We start from the raw sequence: 22,667 nt of genomic DNA, 5'->3' as shown, positions 1-22,667 counted from the left end.
CAAAAGCCACCATCACTGGCATGTCAAGATAGGTGTCTGGGTGCAGTTGGTGGTAGGGGCCAGGGACAGAATTGAGGAGCTCCAGGCAGAGATACTGCCCTGTACGGAGACCCTTTGGGGGTAATGGTGGGTAAGTGGAATTAAAAAAAAAATTGGTGTTGGGGCAGCCCGGTGGCTCAGTAGTTTAGCACCGCCTTCAGCCCTGGGGTGTGATCCTGGAGACCCGGGATCGAGTCCCACGTTGGGCTCCCTGCATGGAGCCTGCTTCTCCCTCTGCCTGTGTCTCTGCCTCTCTCTCTCTCTCTCATGAATAAATAAATAAAATCTTAAAAAAAAATTGGTGCAGCTGGGGGTTCTTGCACTACTTGGTGGGCACTTCCTCCTCCCGTCTCTAAATGTCAGAGGTGCCCTGGCTCCTACTTGGGCTTCTTCTCCGTGCCTATTTAGTGATCTCATCCAATCGCGTGGATTTAAATACATCACATACTCTGATGACTTCCAAGTTTATTTCTCTAGACTGGACCCTTCCCGCAACTTTCAGACAAGCATGCCCAGCTTCTTTTCTAATATATTTGGCATCTCAAAGTTAACCTGGCCAAAAGTTTACTTTTGCTAATTCTCTTCTCTCCCACCCAGACCTGCTTTTTCCCACAATATACTTTTTTTTTTCTAAGCAAATAACAATTCCATCTTTCTAGATGCCAGGGTCAAAAACCTTGGAGCCATTCCCCACTCTTCTCTTTATCCCTTAACCTCTTACAGTTTGGTGCAAAGCCTGTGTGTTGCCTTTACCTTCAGAAGTGAATTATCCACACTGCTTCTCAGCTCAATTCCTGTATCTACTGGGGTCCCCTCTACATCCCCTGTCCATGTAGCAGCATATAATTATATTGTTATTTGTGATGCTGTTAAAATATGCTGAGATACTGTCTCTTTGTTCTGAACCCTCCGGTGTTTGCATCTTCATTAGAGTCAAGACCAAGCCTTACAGTGGCCGGTGAGGCTATGGGATCTGGCCTGGTTACCTTTCTGGACGCATCTCCTGCTTTCTCCTACATCTTGCTCATTTATTGCTCAGTCACACTGATGTTCCTCGAATACAAGGTGTACTCTGTGCCAGGGCCTTGGCATTAGTGGTCTGCCCAGCTTATAGTAGCTCTTCTTCCAGAGAGCCACATGGTTTTCTCCCTCACCTTCTCCCTAGCACCTTTTGAATATTTCTTATCCTCTTCATGACGCTTACCTCTCTTACATACTGTGTGGTTTCTTTTTTTTTTTTGGTTAATTGTCCATCTGCTCTGCTGGAATAAAAGCTGCCTAAAGGTAGAAGTTTTGGTTCATTTTGTTTCCTATTTGCGTAGCACATGAAATAGCATCTGACTTACAGTAGGTGTGTAGTAACTATTAGCTGAGTTTATGAATGGATCTATAAATAAATGAATAAATGCAGAATCCAATCCCACAAATGAAAATTAATAGAAAGTTACTGAGCAGTGAAAACAGCGAGGAAGTTTCCTATTCAGGGACCATTTGGAGGCTGATTTTAATTTTTATATAAAAAAAAATCCTTAATGGTTGGTTAGCTATATCCTAGGTTGATTGATTGATTTTTTATTTTATTTATTTATTCATGAGAGACACACAGAGAGAGGCAGAGGGAGAAGCAGGCTCCCTGTGGGAAACCTGATACAGGACTCGATACCAGGATTCTGGGATCATGCCCTGAGCCCAAGGCAGGTGCTCAACCACTGGGCCACCCATGTGCCCCTGCATCCTAGATTTAATATATGTCTTTGATACGTTGGGGAACTTGGCATCTTCATAGTTTAAAATTATGTTAGCCTGTGGTAGGTATTGGCTACTATGAAATCAAATTCAATGGCTGTCTGGTTTTTCACTTGGTATTGCTTTTGGGGAGGTAAATGAGATGCATTCAAGAACAATAGCACTCGGTAAGAATAAGGTGCAATTAGGTAAAAGGACGGAAGGTTCTGCTACTTTGAGGAGTTCTGAATAACTGTGCGAAAAGGCTCCATCATACTGAGCTTTGGATTGTGGAAATCATCTATCAGACTCTCGAATTTACCCTCTCGATCTTGAGATGTGCCCTTGTGGCGTCTGCTCCTATAGTCCGATGACGGCACTGTTGCTTAAGACCACAACCTCGGAGTGATTTGTCTCCATGACGAATTGAGAAGTCGTGACTATAAAAATTATTAGTGAATCTTTAAATACAGAACTTGTGTTTAAAAATTTCTCAAAATTTGTAGATTTATCCAGCCTGTTGATTTTCTACTTTAGTCCGTGCTCTGTCTTAAGATTATCACGGCATTCGTTATCTGAATGCCTATTACTTGAAGAGGTAAAGACTATAGAGCCCACGGGTAGCTTCTACAGAAGTATGGTTGCCAGTGAAAGGAAACGGCAGATTATTTTCCCTTTTGGTGTGGGAGATAAACAAACACTGCCACCCATCCAACCCAAGTCACCCGAACATGGAGTGGTTCCCATTTTGAAGTGGCAGGAAACTCTGTTTCAGATGGTGATACGCAAAGGAGTATGATTGTTTGCTCAACTGAGCAACAGGGAGCCCTTATATCCTTATATCCGCAAGGGTTCAAGGTCTCAGGAGGAGCATGCAGTGCAGCAGCTGACTTGCGGGATAGCTGTAGCTCAGGAACTCTACCATTGGTCATTATGAGGATAATTTGTTGACATGCAGTTAAATTATTGACCAAATATTTGCAGAGGACTTACTGTGCACCAGGGACTGTGCTGGGTCATGTAGCCCTCAGGACAACAGCATGAGGGCAGTAATGTTTCTCCACCTTGTATCGAGGCAGCTGAAACTAGGAGTGTTAAATACTGTTTTCCTCTCCTATTTTTGTTAGGGTTTGGAGACTACCTGGAATGGAGCCTCTCAAGTTTCTCTTTATCATGCATGGATACATGTGCCCAGGGCTCTGGGAGAGCAGGAACGATATTTCCCCTCTGATGTTTGGCTGATGATGTGGCTCAGTAACTGTCTCTTCTTGTCGTGAACTTCTTTCCCCTTTTTACCATGGCTGTCTTTTCTCCTGAGAGCTCCTGCATCCTCTGTTTCTGAGTTCTCCTAACGTGGACTCGAAGTTACCTAGCGTGGGCCTAGCCACCTCATGTTACCTATTGGCTTCCAGATACAGCCACCCGTTCAGTTTCTTGAGAGATAATCATATTGGATTAGATCAGCTCAGCACTTTCCTGCCACTTACTAGGCCACTTTTTGTTGTTGGGACAGGTGCCTAACTATTACTCTATTCCAAAGCTCTATTCAGCTTTGGCCTCCATGATGCGTTATGGTGCAAAATGTGGCCACCTTAGGTTCTTTATTTTATGGATCCTGTGAGTAGAACAGCTTTTCTTTTTTTTTTTTTTTTTTTTTAATTTTTATTTATTTTTTCACGAGAGACAGAGGCGGAGGGAGAAGCAGGCTCCATGTAGGGAGCCCGATGTGCGACTGGATCCTGGGATCACGTCCTGAGCCAAAGGCAGATGCTCAGCTACTGAGCCACCCAAGTGCCTCTAGAACAGCTTTCCTTGTAGGGGTCTGTGTGACCATTCAGTGACGTGGCTGACTTATCTAGTTGTAAATTTACACACAGTGGAGTCGATGTTGCACAAGTGGGGTATATCAGAGGCTTAGCAAATGAGAAATACACTTTTGCCTTGTCATCGTGTGTGTGTGTGTGTGTGTGTGTGTGTGTGTCTCAAACAAGAGTTAGAAGTTACCCTTAATACTTATATTGTACTATGCCTTTTTCTGTCTTTTCTGTTTCATTGCATTTAAATAGATGTTGACCAGAAATGCACGGACTTGGTCGTGTCATTCACTTGTAGTTTGGAAAGCGCTGGTGTCCGATTCGGGAATGCATTGGTGTTGCGCTGCATCGTGGTGGGTGTGGCAAACAAAGCAAGCCTAAGTCCCAACACCTGCACCGTAGGAACTCAGGAGCTGGTTCAGAAGACAGTAGACGTGAAACATCTAAATGGTGATTCTGAAAGGGGCCAAAGCGAATGACGCAGGTAGACATCCCAGAGAGCCGTAAGGGTCAGGGAGGCTTTCTCTAGAGAGGTTGACTAAGACTAGGTAGGCAGATGAGTAGGAAAGGAAAGCTGTATGAAGTACGGCTGGATGGAGTTTGATATATAGGTCACTGGACGTGACCAGTGTCTCAGATCTCCGTACGTTGAGGTGCTCCCTGGCCAATGGAGCCATCACATGCTTTGTCCATCTAACAAAAAGCATCAGTTCACTTTCTTCTCCGATTTTCCAGAACAGGTTTTGCTCAGGTTAGACTGTCACCGCACATCTCAGAAACCAACTTTATTGTCAGTGATGCTGTAAGTTGCTTACTGGTTTGGAGTGCGATCGTTCCTCTCCATCTGCCACTTGACAAAAACAACGAATAAAAATGAAACGGCCACCAAGGTGTTGGCACCACCTTCACAAACGGGGGTCCTCCTCTCCTGCAAGAGGAGCACCGCAGCCGTGCTCTGCCCTCCCCAGGCCTTGCTGACTCGGCCTTTCGCTCTGAGTCAGTGATGCCAGCATGCTCACCCACCCCGACGCCGGCCCGTCCTCGCCGCTGGCACACCTGCACACCTGCACACCTGCCCGTCCTCACACTCCCGCACGTGCCTCCCTGCCTCCGAGGCCACCGTGTGGTTTGGGCTTGACTGAGGTCTTCTTTCTTGTTGCCTCTCTTGCCCTTAGCTACTTGACTTCTTTTATCTGCTGGTGGTCACTTGCCGTGTCTCTAGATTTCCTTGGGGGCGACGACAAAGAAAATGCAGGTATTATGGGCATCCTTAAACAGTTCCATTTGTCTGTCCTGCTCGCTGTCTTCCTTTCTTGAGAAAGGACTTTAAAACCTATTTTAGTTTTTGTTAAAAATGAGGCTTTAGTTGCACAGCCGAGACATGTTTCCTATGCAAAAATAAAAAATTACCAATAGATAAAAATAAGAAAATAAAAATTAGTTGAAATCTCTTTCTCTCCCCATCACTGTTGACATTTTCGTATAGATCTTCTCAGACTTTTTTGGTCTGTATGTACAAGTATAGAGGTCTTTTTTGTTTTTGTTTCTGTTTTGTTTTGTTTTTGCACGTGTGTGTGTAAATATAAAAATTTTTAAAGCAAAACTTCAATAATATAATATTGTCTTTTTACCCATATGTTCCCCTTAACAGTGTTGTAAATATCTTTTCATGTCATTAAACCTGCTACTTTGTCACACATTTCTTTTTCTCTTACCCATGTTGGGAAATGTCATTAAACTTTCTTCCATAAGAACCTTTTTTTTTTCTATTTTTTTAATTTTTTTTCATAAGAACCTTTTTAACAATTTTTTTTTTTTAATTTTTTATGATAGTCACGCAGAGAGAGAGAGAGAGGCAGAGACACAGGCAGAGGGAGAAGCAGGCTCCATGCACTGGGAGCCTGACGTGGGATTCGATCCCGGGTCTCCAGGATCGCGCCCTGGGCCAAAGGCAGGCGCCAAACCACTGCGCCACCCAGGGATCCCCATAAGAACCTTTTTAAAGCCCGCATTGCATTTCATCAAATAAGTGGATGTTTGGTTCCTTTACCCAATTATTTATTGTTGATGATTAGTTTGTTCTTTAGTTTTCAGTTTAAAATGCAAGATTTCAAGGTGATTAAGTTTATTAAAACAATATTTATGGGGCACCTGGGTGGCTCCATGGTTGAGCATCTACCTGCAGCCCAGGGCATGACCCCGAGGTCCTGGAATCGAGTCCTGCATCGGGCTCCCTGCAGGGAGACTGCTTCTCCCTCTGCCTCTCTGTGTGTGTCTTTCATGAATAAATAAATAAAATATTTTTTAAAAAGTAAAACAATCTTTATGAATCACAGAAGTAACACAGATAGGTTCTCCTTATTATAACATCAACCACACCCATTCAGATGGAAATCTGCTTTGATTTTATGACCATTCCCAATCCCTTCCCCTGTTCACCACTATTAACACTACTCCTCAGTGTTTCATTAAGCATCCTACTTTTTAAAACTGTTCATCTTTTATTAAATACTTGTAGAGGATTGTCTAGTCTCTTCTAAAACTGGTTTCTTGGGATCCCTGAGTGGCTCAGCAGTTTAGTGCCTGCCTTTGGCCCAGGGCGTGATCCTGGAGTCCCGGTATTGAGTCCTGCATTGGGCTCCCGGCATGGAGCCTGCTTCTCCCTCTGCCTGTGTCTCTGCCACTCTCTCTCTGTCTATCATAAAAAAAAAAAAAAAAAAAAAAAAAAAAATCTTAATAAAAAAATAAAACCTAAAACCGGTTTCTTTTTCACCCTTTCTACTCCGTGTCATTACCTTTCCATGCCTGCCTCACTTCATTTTCTTCTCTTAAGTGCTGATAGAAGCAGGAGAGCTGTTTCCCTAACTTCTGGGGGGTTGGGTGGGGAGGCTCGAGGTTGAGTACCTGGGAGTCGGGGCTTAGTAGCCCACGGGGAAATGAGGCCAGTAAGAGCTACAAGTGAAAGAGAGGAATGTGTTTAGGGGGAGCAATGTGGAGACTAATGAAGGACTTGAATTGCCAGGGCACCCTGCTGACAGCTTAGCTTTCACAGCCTCAGAAGCTAGGAGCCCGGTGGGAGAGGAAGTGTCTGGGGCATTCGGGAGGAGGGCCCTGGTGTAGGGGAAGAGCAGCTGCAGCTCACAACTCCCAGGAATTCAGATGAGTTAGAAGGCAGTTGTCTGGGAAGGTTAAGAGCTTACAGCCTTTGGGGATGAGTCTCAGGCCTGGGTTTGAATCCCAAGTTTACTGCTTACAGGGGCCAATGACTTAACTCTTCTGTGATTCAGTGTGTTGTTTGTAAAATAGGGACAGTGCCAGCTTCCTTGTGGGGTTGCTGTAAGGTTCTGGTGCACGGAAGCATTTGATGCAGTGGTAGTTGGAGAAATAAACGTATAGAGGACTGACAAGAACTCTGAATCAGGAGTGGGCTAGATGTGGAGAGTTAACTAGAAGCGGGCTGGTTGCAATGAAGTACTGCATGCTTATCTCCTCAACTGTACAAAGGACGACAGTTTATTCTTGTGCCTTTCTTCTTCTTCTTCTTCTTATTACCTATCTGCTTGTGGTTTGTACTTTCAGCCTCATGTCTGTATTGAAATAATTTGGGTTCATTCAGGAATTCTGGCTCTGTAGAAGGTGACGCAGGCCATCGAGGAGCAAAAGCCTCAAGCCCTGGCCTGCCTTATCTGGGTTTGCCACTAATTTAGCAGACCTGAGGTTACCTCCAGGAGGCTTGCTGCTTCTTAAGATCCAAGAACGTTGGCAAGGATTACGGAATTATCATGAGTATAGATCAAAGAGGAGATCAGTTTTTTTTTAACTCAAAAACAAATTAGGAGGTCCCTGGCATGGTTGTGGACATATTTTAAAAATGATTTTATTACATGGGCCATTGTCCTCTACCTCTCCATTTTTTTTTAAACTAGTATTTTATTTATTTACCTACCCCTCCCTGAAAGTGTCGACACTGTCCTCATCATCTCATTTATCTGATCTTTGGTGACACAGATCTCTATTCCTTTTTTTTTTTTTAAGAGTTTATTTATTTATTTGAGAGGTAAAGAACTCGTGCTCATGAGCAGAGGGGGAGGGGAGGGGAAAGAGGTAATCAGAGTCCCCGCTGAGCAGGGAGCCTGATGCAGGACTGGATGCCAGGACCCCAGGATCCTGACCTGAGCTGAAGGCAGATGCTTAACCCACTGAGCCTCCCTGGGGGGGCCCGTATCTCTGATCCTTTAGACTGGTGTCCTATGGCAGCTCATAGCTTAGCTGAAGGGGTCTTGACTCAGGATTGTTCACCGTGGAATGCGGTGGGCTTGGAGAGAGCCTCCAGGCCTTGGTTACAAGGACACGTTCCGGATCCTGGCAGATTTTTAGTTTTAGGGACTTCAGACATACTCTCAGGACGGCTGTCCCCATGTTATTGACAGTGAAAGAAGTCTAACTCATTTGTAATTCAGGGGCTACTCGGGTTGTGTGAAGTCTATAGAAAGGCCCCGGGAGTGATTGTGTCCCATGGTATAATTTTACTTGGCAATTCATTCCCTTACCACTTTTGAACTCTGGAGAACAAAAGCCCGTGAATAGGGAATCTCCAACAGGCATGAACAACCAGCTGATTTTCAGCAAGTGGTTAAACTCCAGCGAGTTTAAAAGTCTTAGCTCAGGTTGAGTATTCAATATACATTAGTGCTTTATGGAGCCAGAGTGATCTTGGATTATAAATATCTGATCTGATTTTTAACTAGCTATATTTCTGAGCCTTTTTGGACGGTTAGTCCTTTGGGGCCCTCCCCCCCTGGTTTCCGTGGCTGATGGGGAAACATGGAAGGAATGTGCCAGCTGCCCATCTCCTCTAGAAACAGTGTCAGCTCACGGAGGGTCTGAGAATACGGAAAATGATCATCTGGGTGGCCGAGAGACTGGTGTTATTAAGGTCGGTTCCCTCCACAGATATAGGACTGGCTCTATTCTATAGATAGGTTCTGTGTAAGTGTCGGGACCGGGGCTCTGTTTGGCCCTGAGAATCCTACTGGCTCATAAATAAACACTTGCAGTCGGTGAAGTCAAAAGCCAAGGAATAACTGTACAAAGTTTATGGGTGTCCTGACACAATTCTCTGCAAAGTGAAAAATCCTGTAACTGTGCTGAGTGCAGGAATGGAATGAACTGCCCAAAGTCTGCCTGTTACCCTCATAGGGTAGTTCTCCCAGAAGCTCAAACTTGCAAGATGTCAGGAAGGAGCCAGGCACCGAGTTTAGGTGGAGTAGCTAATAATTAACTTTTGGCTTCATACTTCAGGGAGTTTACCCTTTTATCAGTTTCAAAATTTTAGTTCTAACTAGATAATATCATATCCATAGATAAAGTATCTTATACTATTCTTCATGAGTTTTAGCCAATTGTGAATTTCTATCTCATTTGAATATGCAAAATATCCCATTACAAAGATCATGAGTGAAGAGTTTCCATACTGATAACAACAGTGCATGTATATAAATATTATAAATATATACAAAATATAAATACAATATATAATATTAAATATATATTAAATATATTAAATATATATAAAATGGCATATATTATATATATTATATGTTATATATTTTTATATAATATAGTGTATTATCATATATACTCTATTATGATAATTATTAATTACCAATAGTTATCACATATAATTTATATATAATTTTATATAATATACATTTATATATTAATATATAACATATTATACACATATATAATATATATAATATGTATTTAATGTGTAAATGTATATTTATAATATATGTGTATATATGTATATAACATATAAATGTATGTTATAAATATACATTTATATGTTAATATATATACATGTATATGTATAATATATAATATTAATATATATAACATGTATAATATATATAACATACATTTGTATATTATATATAAGATATCATATATAAATATATGCATATATATAATCTATAATGATAAATATAAAACTATTAGAATATTAGTGAGTTCTCTGTATCCCCTATCTTGATAAGTTACATATCTGTGTATGTTTTTTAACTTATGTTGAAACTGTAGTTGTGGGCTCAGGCCTGTTGTTTTATTTGAATTAATTTTTATCCACTTAAAATGTTGAAGATAATGACATGCATCATACTTTCTCCTTAGAGTCTAGAATCTGCCGTGGTAGGATTTGAACACTTTTAGTGAATTGGTTAGATTATATAAAACCAAGAACCCCAAGTTGAATCCAGTTGTTAGTGTTTCGTTAAACTACTTTTGCAGGTCTACTCACCGATGACATAGTTAAATAAAAATTTAAGTCAGTGTGGAATAAGCAAGCTCCAGTGAAGTCAGACGAGGCTTTTAGAGGAGTGCTGCTCTGGCTCCCTGTGGGCGCCCAGTTGTACTCAGCCAACAGAGCTACCGATACGAAATATAGGTTATTAAAATGTAGAAGGAGCCTGTACAGTTTTAACTTTTTTTTCATATAGAGTAGCAAATAGGAATCAGGTGTTAGAAGCTGCTGTACTATTTTTTTTTTCTTTTCCACATATGGAAACAAGAGGAACACCCAAAAAAGCATGATAAACTTGGTAATATTTCAGATTCTCTCTCTCTCTCTCTTTTTTTTTTTTTTATTTCAGATTCTCTTAACAAGAATGTGCAAACTGCAAAAAGCAGGTCAATTCTAAAACTATAGGTATAAACATAGGCTTTTCACACATTTTTCCCCCCTAGGGGAAAAAAAAAAGCCTGAGCCGTCCAGGTCCAGTGAGTTAAGTTTACTGATAAGGTTTGCTGTTTTTGAATTAGAATGTTTCTAGAAGTTTTTTGAGAGAGAGAGAGAGAGAGAATGAGCCTAAGCAGGGCAGGGGCTGGGGAGGGGCAGAGAGAGAGAGTCTTAAGCAGGCTCCGAGCTCAGCACACAGCCCAACATGGGATGGGGCTCGATCTCACGATCCCGAGATCATAACCTGAGCTGAAATCAAGAGTTGGATGCTTAACCAGGTGAGCCACCCAGGTGCCACTAGAGGTGTTTTGTATTAAAAACTTGGCACATCTTCTCCTTTTTTTCCTTCTTTCTTCTTCCTTTCCTTCCTTGTTTCTTTCTGTTTGATATTTTTCTCCAGTGTGTCTGTTTTACCCTAATATTCTGTTCTCTGCCTTTCACCAGTCTCCACATATCATTCTCTCCCTTGTCTTTCTTGGGTTTCATTTCTCCAGTCTGCTCAGTCTCTGGAAGCATCTGGCCTGTGCGTGACCTTCTGCAGCCAGGCACCTGCTGTCAGGTCCTGCCGAACTTAGAGTTGACCGTGGAATGAAGTCTCCAGTGGACATAACGATCCCTGTTGGTTCTGCAGGGAGAAGCTTGCAGCCTGCCCTGCACAGGATACAGAAGGGCCGAGAGGACAGGCCTCGGAGCCGTGGCCTGGCCGCCAGCCAGCAGGGGCTGGTCTGTCAATAACTCTCTGGAGCAAACTTTCAGGCTCCTCCCATGTGCTGCACTTCAGTTTTCTTAGTGATGATTCAAGAATGCTCCCTGGGAATCTTTTCCTTTCCTGTCTCAGTAGTTTTGTATGGGTTGCTGGTTTCTTACTGATGACGTTTTGGTTACAGGGGCGTTTTACCATTGTTTGTATTAAGCATTAATGAAACATGATGATTCTGGGAGTTCACATTTTTGCCTTTTTCAAAACTACCTTTCTTCCCTTTCAAAAGAGAAACTTTTTTGTTTTGTTTTGTTTTGTTTTGTTCTGTTCTTCTTATTGGGATGAAGTACTGTTAATCCCTCAGTAAACTTGCTGTCACCTGCGTAGGTCTCTTGAGTCCACACAGTTCATTCTCTTTCCCTTCTGATTTCTGCGTCTGAGCTCGTGAGTAATTCTGGATGACAGCGCCGGTGTGTGGAAGTTCTTGCCAGGTGATCTCACCTGCAGAGACTGTGGGCATGGTGCCCCGATATCGATCTGCCAGGACTGTGTGTCAGGAAGGACATCCTGTGAAATTCCTGCTCGGGGTTAACCAAACGGGAGCGGTGCTGAAGGGTTTCATTCTTCTGGCCTGTCTCCTCCCTTATTAAAATGGATGAAGAAGCCTTTTTAGCCATGAATTCTTGCTGACAGGCTGACCCAGGGTCAGGATGGTGGGTAAGGCTAAGAACATTCCACAGGATGGGTGGATGAAAAAGAACATATGGAGACTCGATACAGGCCTGACCTAGAAGGGGTTTCAGTAATGATCACCTGACCCTAGAATGGGGTGCCCCTCACAGGGAGCAGGGGTCCCTCAGCACCTGGGGCACCTGAGTGGTGCAGTCGGTTGGGGGTCCCACTCGTGGTTTCGGCTCAGGTCATGATCTTGGGGTCATGGGATCAGGCTTCTCATGGGGCTTTGTGCTCAGTGTGGAGTCTGCTGAGGACTCTCTCTCCCTCTCCTTCAGTCCCTGCCCCCAGCTCTCTCTGTCTCTCTTTCTCTCTAATAAACGAATAAATCTTAAAAAGAGAGAGCCTGAGCTCTGGAGTTAGACAGGCCTGGATGCAGATCCTGCCCTCACTCCTTGTTAGCTCTGTGATCTTAGACCTTACACTTTGTTATTCCCACCTGAACTGGGGATAAGAGTAGTATTGACTTTCTTGAGGTTTTTTTTTGTTCATTTGTTTTTGTTTGTTTGTTTGTTTGTTTGTTTTTACTTTCTTGAGGTTTTAGGAAGATTCAATGGGAAAGGGGGTATAAAATGCTTACCACCCATCCAGACACACAGTAAATATTCAGTAAATGATCGCTGATTTTACCCCCGGCTTAGGACTCTTTCTACACTTACTCTGTTGCTTCCCATCCTTTTCCAAAAATCAGGTTAGAGACTGTGACATATGTGTCTATTTCCGCACAATGCGGGGTGCTATGCACCAGGGGCCTTCGCCTTACAGTTTACCCCGCCAAGGATCCGTGAAGACTATGCAAAGCGGACAGGGATAGACTTAAGGGCACCGTTTTTCAGATCTTTAAGTTCCAGGTATCCTCCTTTCTGAAACTGACTGCATGTGCTAAGTGTCACCCCAGGATTTTTTTTTCCAGTCTCCTCTCTCACAATTGCCCTTTTTTCAGTTTTACTAAAGAAAGGCATCTCGGGGCACCTGGGTGGCTCAGTGGGTTGGGCATCTGCCTTCGATTCAGGTCGTGATCCCAGGGTGCTAGAGCGCTGGGCCCCACATCGGGCTCCTTGCTCAGCGGGGAGCCTGCTTCTCCCTCTGTCCCTCGCCCTACTTGTGCTTGCTCTCTCTCTCTCAAATAAATTAAATAAATAAATAAATAAATAAATAAATAAATAAATAAATAAAATCCTTTAGAAAAAACAGAGAAGAAAGGCATTACTTTTACTCATCTCAAATCGTAGTGTGGTGTCTTGTTTCAAAGTCTCTAACTGGGCAGCCCGGGTGGCTCAGCGGTTTAGCGCCTGCCTTCATCCCAGGGCGTGATTCTGGAGACCTGGGATCGAGTCCCATGTTGGGCTCCCTGCATGGAGCCTACTTCTCCCTCTTCCTGTGTCTCTGCCTCTCTCTCTGTCTCTCATGAATAAATAAATAAATATTTTTTAAAAAGTCTCAAACCACTGGGGCAGAAGATATTGGGAGGGTCAATTAAAAAAATTGGTTTCAGTGAAGCCTCTTTTAATGAAGCCACCATACCCCCTCCTCCTACCCTATTAAAATTGCATTCTCAGGAAAATTTATTTTTAGGGCCTAATGAATTAGAATTGGAAGCTGTTTTATTATTTTGGTCATACATTATTAGTGATATTTTTGGTGATTATATAATCTGAAGAGTCTCTTTTATACTTAAAGCTCAATGGTCACACAGGAAATTTCAGTAAATTGAATCGAAAAATGTATTTTTGCATCAAAGTATGCTAGGGTGATTAATAAGATACCCTAAACACATAGAATTAAATTAGGAAATTCGGGGGGAAAACTGACATAGAAATGTGTTTTTTTAAGGAGAAAGAAAAATAATCTCCCAACTGTTAACGGAAAGCACATTTATCTCTAAATGGAATATGGTAGATATCAAATCACTGCTTTTTATAAATGTTTGAAGACCCCTGTTATATTTTATCGTTATTAATTTCTCACAAAAGAGGAGGGCACTTAGAGCCTTTCTTGCTGTTCTTTCTGTTAAGCACAGAATTTAATTGGTCGATATTTTATGTATGCCTTACCTTTTGCTGATTTAATCTTTAGCTGAAAGATACATGGGTATCTTTCATGTGCCAGACTCAGTGCTGAGTTGTACCAGAAGATATACCAGGCCCTGCCTTCATGGAGTTTATGGGTCAGCCTCTACTCTGGTTGAAAAGCTGAATCATGGTAGGCATTGCAGTTAAAAAAAAAAAAAAGAAAATGTGGTCATTTAGGTAGAGATCGCAGTGATTCCGCTAACGGTGCCCCTGCATTACTCCAAGTAATTATTCTTTTCTTTTGTTTTTTAAAGATTATTTATTTATTCATGAGACACACACACACAGAGAAAGAGAGGCAGAGACACCGGCAGAGGGAGAAGCAGGCTCCCTGTAGGGAGCCCGACATGGGACTCGATCCTGGATCTCCAGGATCAGGCCCTGGGCTGAAGGCGGGCGCTAAACCACTGAGCCACCCGGGAATCCCCTCAAGTAATTACTCTTGTGGGTACTGTTGCTTCTCCAAAGAATGTCGGGTTAGCATCCTTCTTTGTCTAATTAATTAATTAATTAATTTTGAGAGAGAGAGAGCATGCGTGTGTGAGCCAGTGGTGGGGGTGAGGGGCAGAGGGAGAGGGAGAGAGAGAAAATCTCAAGCAGACTCCCTGCTGAGCACAAAGTCTGGTGTGGGATTCGATCTCATGACCCTGAGATCATGACCTGAGCAGAAATCAAGAGTCTGGTGCTCGATGGACTGAGCCACTAGGCGTTTCCTCTTTGTCAGATTTCCATGTGCTGGAAAGAATGCTGAAATCGGGGCTGAGGAGACTTTGTTTTCTTGTTTGATTGGGTTTCTGTGAAGAGCACGAGTATTCCAGGAAGTCTTGGTGAACAATGGCATTAAAGTTATTTCTTCAGAGTGCGATCCTGGGTGGTAAACTCTCAGAAGGGTGGCTTCGCTTTCTTTATTGTCAGCGTTCTTCATTTATGATTTGGGAAATTAATTTGATAAGCACTTTAGAAATATCTAGACCTAGGACTAGCGCAGATTAGCACAACCTGGTGGAGTAGAGTTGTAGACACTTGGCAGTTCTTTTGTGTTGATGCTAATTTATTAAAGTGATTAAATATTTACATGAGGGACCCCAAATTGCATACGTGCTGAAGTCACACATTTTACATAATTTTCATTCCTCCAAGGGCACGGAGTTAGGCCTTATGTAATAAATTGCTTGTTGAAGTAAATGAGCTCAAGCTTATTTTGCTTTTTCCTCTAGGTGAAAAGAAATGGATTATCACAGACAGTTAGCCAGGAGGAAAGAAAGAGACAGGAGGTATGTTTTCTACTGAGCAGAGGCTTTAGAGCTCCAAAGAGTGTGTGTATGTGCTTTTTACCCACTGTGTGCACTGGTTCAGTGTCTTCCTTGAAAATGTATTCATTTTGTTCTTTTTGCATAAGAGGTATGTGATCATTGTCAAAGGAAACTACACCTAAAAGCCCAGAATCTCCTGTGCCTTTTGGGCCAAGGGCTTGAGGGGAGTGATGATGGCAGTGTTACCAGGGAGATCTTCTAGGAAGGATGTGAATCTCAGGCCTGCGAGGATATTTATTTACTGTCCCTACCTGAGGAAGAGATGTAAAATTGGCCAGTGTTGCCAATTTTGGAGGATCCGCAGTTGATTTTGTTAAGGAGCTAGATGAATTCCTTACACAGGATGTTGGTGCCTATCAGCACATGTGGGTTGGCTTTTCATCATTAATGAACATTTATCAGGTAAAGGATTGTGTGCCTGACCCCAAGCATTTCTGCAAGAGTGTCCTTCGCTCCTTCTTGAGACACTGATGGAAGCAGACTGGGCGTCTTGTTGAATGAGCAGAATTACTTTCAGTTGTCTGAGTTTAATATAAAAGAATTCCTGTGGCTGATAAGAACCTTTTGTGGCTAGATACAGTCACGCTCTTTTACTACGCCCAGACTCTTTGCTGTAATTGACAACAAATTTGTTGGATTAAAATATGGGGAGAGAAGGGGCCCTCACGAGAGGAGAGCAAAGAAATGTATTTGTGAGAGATCTTCTCTGAATCCCAAGTGATGTCTGTAAATCCTTAGTGTCCCAGAGCAGCATACTTTGAAAATAGGCCTGAAGGAGGTGACCCTAGAGGTTAATTAATGTCTCACTGAGATTTTATGACATGACCTAGCTTTCCTTCCATAAATTCTACCCCTTGACAAAGCATGACCTCAGGATGCAATCTCAAGCCATCTGAATGCTTTTGCTTTTTCCTTTTTACACTGTGGGCATGGACTCTTATTTCTTATGGTTTGGGTGTATGTGCCTTATATAAACAGTATTTTGATGATGCATTTTTCTTCTGCTTATCTTTTTGTGCTTTTCAAGGTAATGTTTTTTTTTTTCTATAGGAGAATCATGAAAACTATTTAGTTCTTCAATTATCATAATTAATAATACGTCTCTTTTTCCTTCATACCAGGCTATCTTTGAAGTCATATCCTCTGAACATTCCTATTTACTTAGCTTGGAGATCTTGATACGAATGTTTAAAAACTCTAAAGAACTGGGTGACACAATGACCAAAACAGAGAGTCATCATCTTTTTTCCAACATTACAGATGTCTGTGAGGCAAGCAAAAAGTAAGTTCAACTTGGTTGGCCTTTGGGCATTCTAAGACCTTTACTTACCAACAAACGTCTATGTTACCTCAAAAGGAAGACCTTTAAAAGTATGAGGTCTCTCATTGATTCGGTGACTTTCATCTTCATCTTTTGAAATAAATATTAAGCTCTATTTCGGGTTGTTGATGTATAGATGGATGGCAGGTGCGTAATGAATCGTCACCGCGGATAGTTTTATCTGAGGTCCTTCAGTCCTTCTCTGTCCCTGCCTCTTCTCCTCACACCTGTCCTCTTCTTCTTCCTTTTAAATATTTATATGAATAATAGAATGACCTTTCATCATGAGGGAAAATAACTCATAGTAGTACTATTCAGATACAAAAATTATTTTTGTTTACACCTACATGGTTTTTTGTTCATATATTGTAAATACTATTTTGAAAATATAGTCATAGTGACCATAATGGTTTCTTTAGGTTTTCCCTATCTAACATTCCGTAAGGCACTATTAGAGAGGAGTTTGCATTATTAGGTTTTTTTAAAATTTTTATTTATTTATTTATTCATGAGACACAGAGAGAGAGACGGAGGCAGAGACACAGGTAGAGGAGAAGCAGGCTCCATGTGGGGAGTCCAGTGTAGGATTCGATCCTGGGATTCCCAGGACCATGCCCTAGGCTGAAGGCAGGTGCTCAACCCCTGAACCACCCAGGCGTCCCTTCATTATTAGTTTTAATGAGCGTAGGAATCTCAGTTCATATACCAATAGTGGGCTCTTACGTTCTTCTGAGCGAACGACGGAGCCTACAGGGGAGCTGTGTGCCATCCTAAGTTGCTGCTTTGTTAGATCAAAACGGTCGAATATTGGCAGTTTTCTATAGTTGGGTCCAAGGTTTACCGTATCATTAATGAAGGTTTAGTAGCTTCAAAGCTTCTCATTTGGAAAGGTACCTCTTAAATATTTGCTTTTGTGCCTGCTGACTCCATCGCTGTGTGCAGGTAGGATCTACCTTTTGAACTTACAAGATGGAACATTCATGGTGAACAGCTGAGCATGCACGTTGGGGCTACTTCAGAGAGCTGGAGTTTGTGGTCAGATCAATGAGATCTTCATATTTGCATGATAGTGGCAGGACTTCAGAAGCCAGACTCTGCCACAGGAGAAAAGTTCCTGGAAATCTTGATACCGACACGGATAATTAAAAATACATGTTCAGAGGACACACTGGGCCTCGGGGCACACTGGGCTCATGGTGTGCAGATGGTGGCACGTACCACAACTTGGGAATCCTTGTTTAGAAGTTAAGCTGTTACTTGTGTTCAGCCCCACTGGTCCTTTTGGTACCAGTCTTGCAAGTTTCAGTAAGAGAAATGAAAATCTCTTTCCTCCTTCAGTGAAGAGGTTCAGAACAAGAGCCTTCAGTGATGTGTCCCTGTTTGAAAGGTATTCAGATTTCAAAATGGGTCTCTTTCATTTTATCGTGTGCTTTGGTTGATCTACAGAAACAAAGCTCTGTATTAGATGCACAGCTACCAAGAATTATTACTGTTTTGATAACTGTAAAATGTAAGTCATGATTTTAATTGGAATATGTTTTCTGAGAACCACAGTGGCATGCCTCCACAGAATTGTGCTTTGAATTGTGTTGGCATCAGTCAGCTTCTTACAGTGTATGAATGACTCCAGCGAAAGCTTTTAGTAAATTCTGTTGTAAATTAATCACAGTTCCTTGAAGAGAGGATACTTTGGGCCCTTATACTTTGGGTCCTGATAGCACTGCTTGTATCAGTGTGATTCATAAGGGACCTGGGCTCAAGCAGTCGCTTCTCCTTTTGGTAGTTGATTAACCTTGAGCAGGTTGCTAAACCTCACCCCCTCAATTATTTATTTATTAAAAAATAAATTTAAAAAATCTATAGCTGGTTCATCCGAAATAACTCGTTTTTTTTGGATTATAGATTAATATTTTATTTTTAATTTCAATCTTTCGCAAAATCTAAATCTTTTACGATTTTGTAAAAAGTTTTCATTTCTATACTGGCTTATCGTAAGACACCATTCTGGACATTTCTGTTTATTTTTTATTTTTAAAACAAAATTCAAAATTCTTAACTCGATCGCACAACCCTGAGATCATGACTTGAGCCGAAATCAAGAGTTGGATGCTCAAATGACTGAGCCCACTCAGGTGCCCCAAGAGGCGGTGTTTTGATTTGGATCGCTGCTGATGTGATCCCCAATCTCTCTTATGATGTATTTCAACTGAGAATGTTCATCTTCTGCATGATAATCTGATGTCTGTATCATAGAAACATATTACAGAAATTTTCTTTGATTTAGTTTGAAACACTCAGATACAGCATTTTAAAAATTCGGAAATGCTCAGCTTTGCAAAGCTCATCTCATGACATAATGCCTTCTTGCTGAACTTCTCATATTCGGTCCCCGAGTGACTGACTCTAAAGGGACAACTGCTTACTGTGCTACCCACAAAAGGGTTTGCGGTCATCAGAAAATGCTAAGATGTTGAATGAAGCCAATGACTGGTGTTGAATTAGTGACTACCGGCGAAGCGTGGTGCTGTTCAGTGTGGCATAAGGAAGATGCACACTGTCTTCATTGTTGTACTTTCCCCTGCTGGAAGATCATAGCCGGAGGTGATGGCATGTTTAGAGCAGGGTAAGGTCAGAATATGTTCGATATTCAGCTCTGGGGATTCACTGATGCGATGTCTGGTCCCCTTTCCATCGGCAGAGGTTCTGCTTGCTGGTAAGTAAGAGTCAGAAGCCCTCGGGAGTCAGAAACAGGAGCGCTCGGATGCTGGGCCCATCCGTGGGATGTCCCCGCTCCGTTCTTCTCTTTGTGAAGAATTGATGCCCGGTTTCTAGAAGGTGCATTTCTGCCGGCCTCCGCCCAGGGGCTGTTGTCCCCCGGGGTCAGCTGCTGGACATGCACAGTGTGTGCAGAGGGTCCCCTGCGGGCCACCGGCCCTGGGGTGCGCGGGCCTGGCTCCCTCTGAGGTGGGATGGTGCAGGCCCCCATGTGCCCACCCAGGGGTGTCCAGGGCTTCCTGGAGGCTGCGGGGACCCTCGGGCCGCCCAGGCAGGCGCTCGGGCTTGCCCTGGGGACGACGGGACGACAGTGAAAGAGCCCGCCACGCTGGGAAACTGAGGCAGGGCCTGCGAGGAAGGTTTGCGGGACATTTGGCACCTGGAGTCGCCAGGAGCTGGCAAGAAAGAGGAGTTGTGTTTGCCTGCCAGGCGTCTGCCCAGGTGGCCGCGGCCTGTGCTAGAGAACGTGCGAGATGCTTGCTTCTCCTTTTTCCCATCGCCAGGTTAAAACTGCGGTATTTCTTAGGAAGTCAGTTTAAAGCTACAACTGCGCTGTCTTCGGTTTCTTCAGAGTAAAATAAAAACATCCCTCAGTGTGCTTTCGAGTCCTGAGGAACTGAGTCTGTTCCCCAACCTAGAAAGAGCAGCCAGTGCCAGACTCTTCAGTTTCTGCCTTGCGTGGAAGAGTAAATGACGGAAATCATTAACGTGCAAAGTAGCCCCCAGCACTTGGTGCCCAGAAGACTCTCCTTCCTGATTTTCATCAGATTATATTAACATCCAAATATCGTGCGGCACCGAACCCTGCTCTAAATGCATATGCTTTAATATTACCTGTTGAGATTATAGTTCAAAAATTTTACTCAAATAAGGGTGCATCGTATCTGCATTGTAAAATGCATTTCCTACTTGGTCATTAAAAATTCCAAGCTCGAATGCGTCAACAGGAAACCTTCAAAAGCTTTCTAGTATTAATATCAGCATTTCTTCCTTCCTGACTAATTTTTGGAGCTAAATTTTAAAAGAAAAACATGTTAAATTTAACTAGGCGAGAATATGGAACTCTTTATGTTGTAAAGCCTGAAGTATTGGCTGTTGGCATTTTTTTTTTTTTTCATTAGCAAACATTCTTCTCTTAGGCAGTAGGCAATACGGGTTTACCACAGAATCTTTGGTAAATAAAGCAGCTGGCCCATTACTCTGCATGTGACAGAAAAATGTCCTTTTCAAAACCAAACTTCTTCAGCTGATAGCTGAACGGCAGTGACTTTCAGAAGCCCCTTTTTACGATGTGCTTTGCCTTTTTTTTCTTTGTCCTGAAATAAATAGTGGAAGAGGCTGATTGGAAATTTATCAATATTTTAGTCCACATGGTTCAGCTTTTATCAATAACCGGTATCTGAAGTCATAGTAAAAGAAATAAGTCGTTATTTAAGTTACCATTTCAAGTAAGGGAAGAAAGACTACAGGTGTCGGAATAATAGTCCCAGTCCTTTCAGCTAAGACTGTGGAAAAGCAGTGGGTCTGGAAGTCTTTATAAAAAGTCTCCGTAACTGATGCCACCCGTGAAAGATGACTCATGAGACACATGCCCTGAAGTTCATTTGCTTCTGAAATCCCATTAAAAAGGATCAGATAGTCAATGCACAAACCCCCAAGGATTAAAAGAAAAACAACAAGAAAACAAGAAAAACAAAAAAACAAAAACAAGAAAAACAATAAAACAAGAAAAACAATAAGAAAGAGATAACAGCAGCAATATTTTGGAACCTGAAAACAGATGGACTCCTAGTAGCTAGTTCAGGCAATCTGGGAAGGTTACCTGTAAGCCGGTAGTGAGGAGAGCCAAGAAAGAACCAGATTTGAACCCCAGAACCTCTGGAAGGTACAGGAATTGATGAAGTTGGAGTAAAGGTGTGACTAAAAAGGATTTTTGTGAAAGCCAGTCTGAGAAGTAGAGCCCAGATCCCCACTTCAACTCTACACAGGTGGACGATGCCCTGCTTCGCTCAGCAGTAGGGCGAAATAGGTGCACTCTGGCCTAAGGGATGAAGCAAACCCCCAAACCAGGGACAGTGACAGTTGACACCTTGAAGCCCCCCTCTCCCTTTGGAATACCAGTAGCCAGGTACAGGTATACCCTTCATTCTATTTTTGTCAAATGGCAATTGGCATTGCTTTGAGTTAAGTAATATTTTATAATTTTTGTCAACAATATTCATGTTAAATCTGTTATTACTACCACTACCACTATTAACTTTTGCAGGAAGCTGGCCATTGAAGATTATCACACAACATGTAAAGCCTCACACTTTGAAAGATATATCTCGGGATCCCTGGGTGGCGCAGCAGTTTGGCGCCTGCCTTTGGCCCAGGGCGCGATCCTGGAGACCAGGGATCGAATCCCACATCGGGCTCCCGGTGCATGGAGCCTGCTTCTCCCTCTGCCTGTGTCTCTGCCTCTCTCTCTCTCTCTCTCTCTCTCTCTCTGTGTGTGACTATCATAAATAAATAAAAATTTTAAAAAAATTTTAAAAAAATAAAACTTATAAAAAAAGAAAGATATATCTCGGGCAGCCCGGGTGGCTCAGCGGTTTAGTGCCTGCCTTCAGCCCAGGGCCTGATCCTGGAGACCTGGGATCGAGTCCCATGTCGGCTCCCTGCATGGAGCCTGCTCCTCCCACTGCCTGTGTCTCTGCCATTCTCTCTCTCTCTCTCTCTCTCTCTCTCATGAATAAATAAATAAAATCTTAAAAAAAGAAAAATATATCTCGTTAGCAACATGGTCGGCAACTACGTATTATCTCTAAATCTTCATTCTCCCTATAATGGGGTCCCTAGATTATCTAACCCGTAGGGTTGGTGTGAGAATTAGAGGAGCTCATACTTAGCACAGGGCGAGGTAAGCTCTCAAGTCGCACTGATTTTGTAGATATTATCACTGTCATTTTGATCATCTCTGCCTGGTATTCCGAAATGTGTCTGGATTTATGTAATGACTTCTGCATGATGTCCTGTCTATATTTGCCTCTGCTTGCATTGTTCCAGGACTAGGTTCAAGCACTGGTCTTGTCTTATAGACTCTTCCTCAGTGGTTGGCATGAGTTTGTTTTTAAGGCTGGTTGTGGCATGTCTTACAATACGGTAAGAGCCACCTTCGTTTTGTCATTGAATGAAGTCCAGATAAGTGGCTTTTTCCCTAATCATAAATAAAGCGTGTTAGTCCTGACTTAGGTTAGGACTAGAATCTGAGCTGTTGGCTTCCTCTCAGCCTGGTGTTTGCCTTGCAAGCAGTGGAATCCTTGGACCAGTACTTCAGAACAGGCCCTGACATGCGCCAGCTGCCAATTAGGCCATTCTCCTGGTTAGTTTTTGCAGACATCTGGGGCTACTACATGCTTTTTTGCCTTCTTGCATTGCTTTTGCAAGCTCCAAGACTC

General features: G+C 42.6%; 1 protein-coding gene across 1 annotated transcript in view; it reads left to right on the top strand.

Annotated features, from left to right (window-relative positions):
- Window positions 1-22,667, top strand: part of ARHGEF26 (Rho guanine nucleotide exchange factor 26) — a 110,563-nt gene that overhangs the window by 13,564 nt on the left and 74,332 nt on the right. Inside the window, exons 4-5 of the mRNA XM_072792095.1 lie at window positions 15,036-15,092; window positions 16,253-16,413. Of these exons, the coding sequence (XP_072648196.1) occupies window positions 15,036-15,092; window positions 16,253-16,413 (218 nt within the window). The remainder of the gene's footprint in view (window positions 1-15,035; window positions 15,093-16,252; window positions 16,414-22,667) is intronic.

This window comes from Canis lupus, chromosome 22 (genome assembly GCF_048164855.1).
Source record: "Canis lupus baileyi chromosome 22, mCanLup2.hap1, whole genome shotgun sequence".
Taxonomy (NCBI): Eukaryota; Metazoa; Chordata; class Mammalia; order Carnivora; family Canidae; genus Canis; species Canis lupus.
Note: the sequence above shows the minus strand (reverse complement) of the source record. Positions and strands in the feature narration are given on the sequence as shown.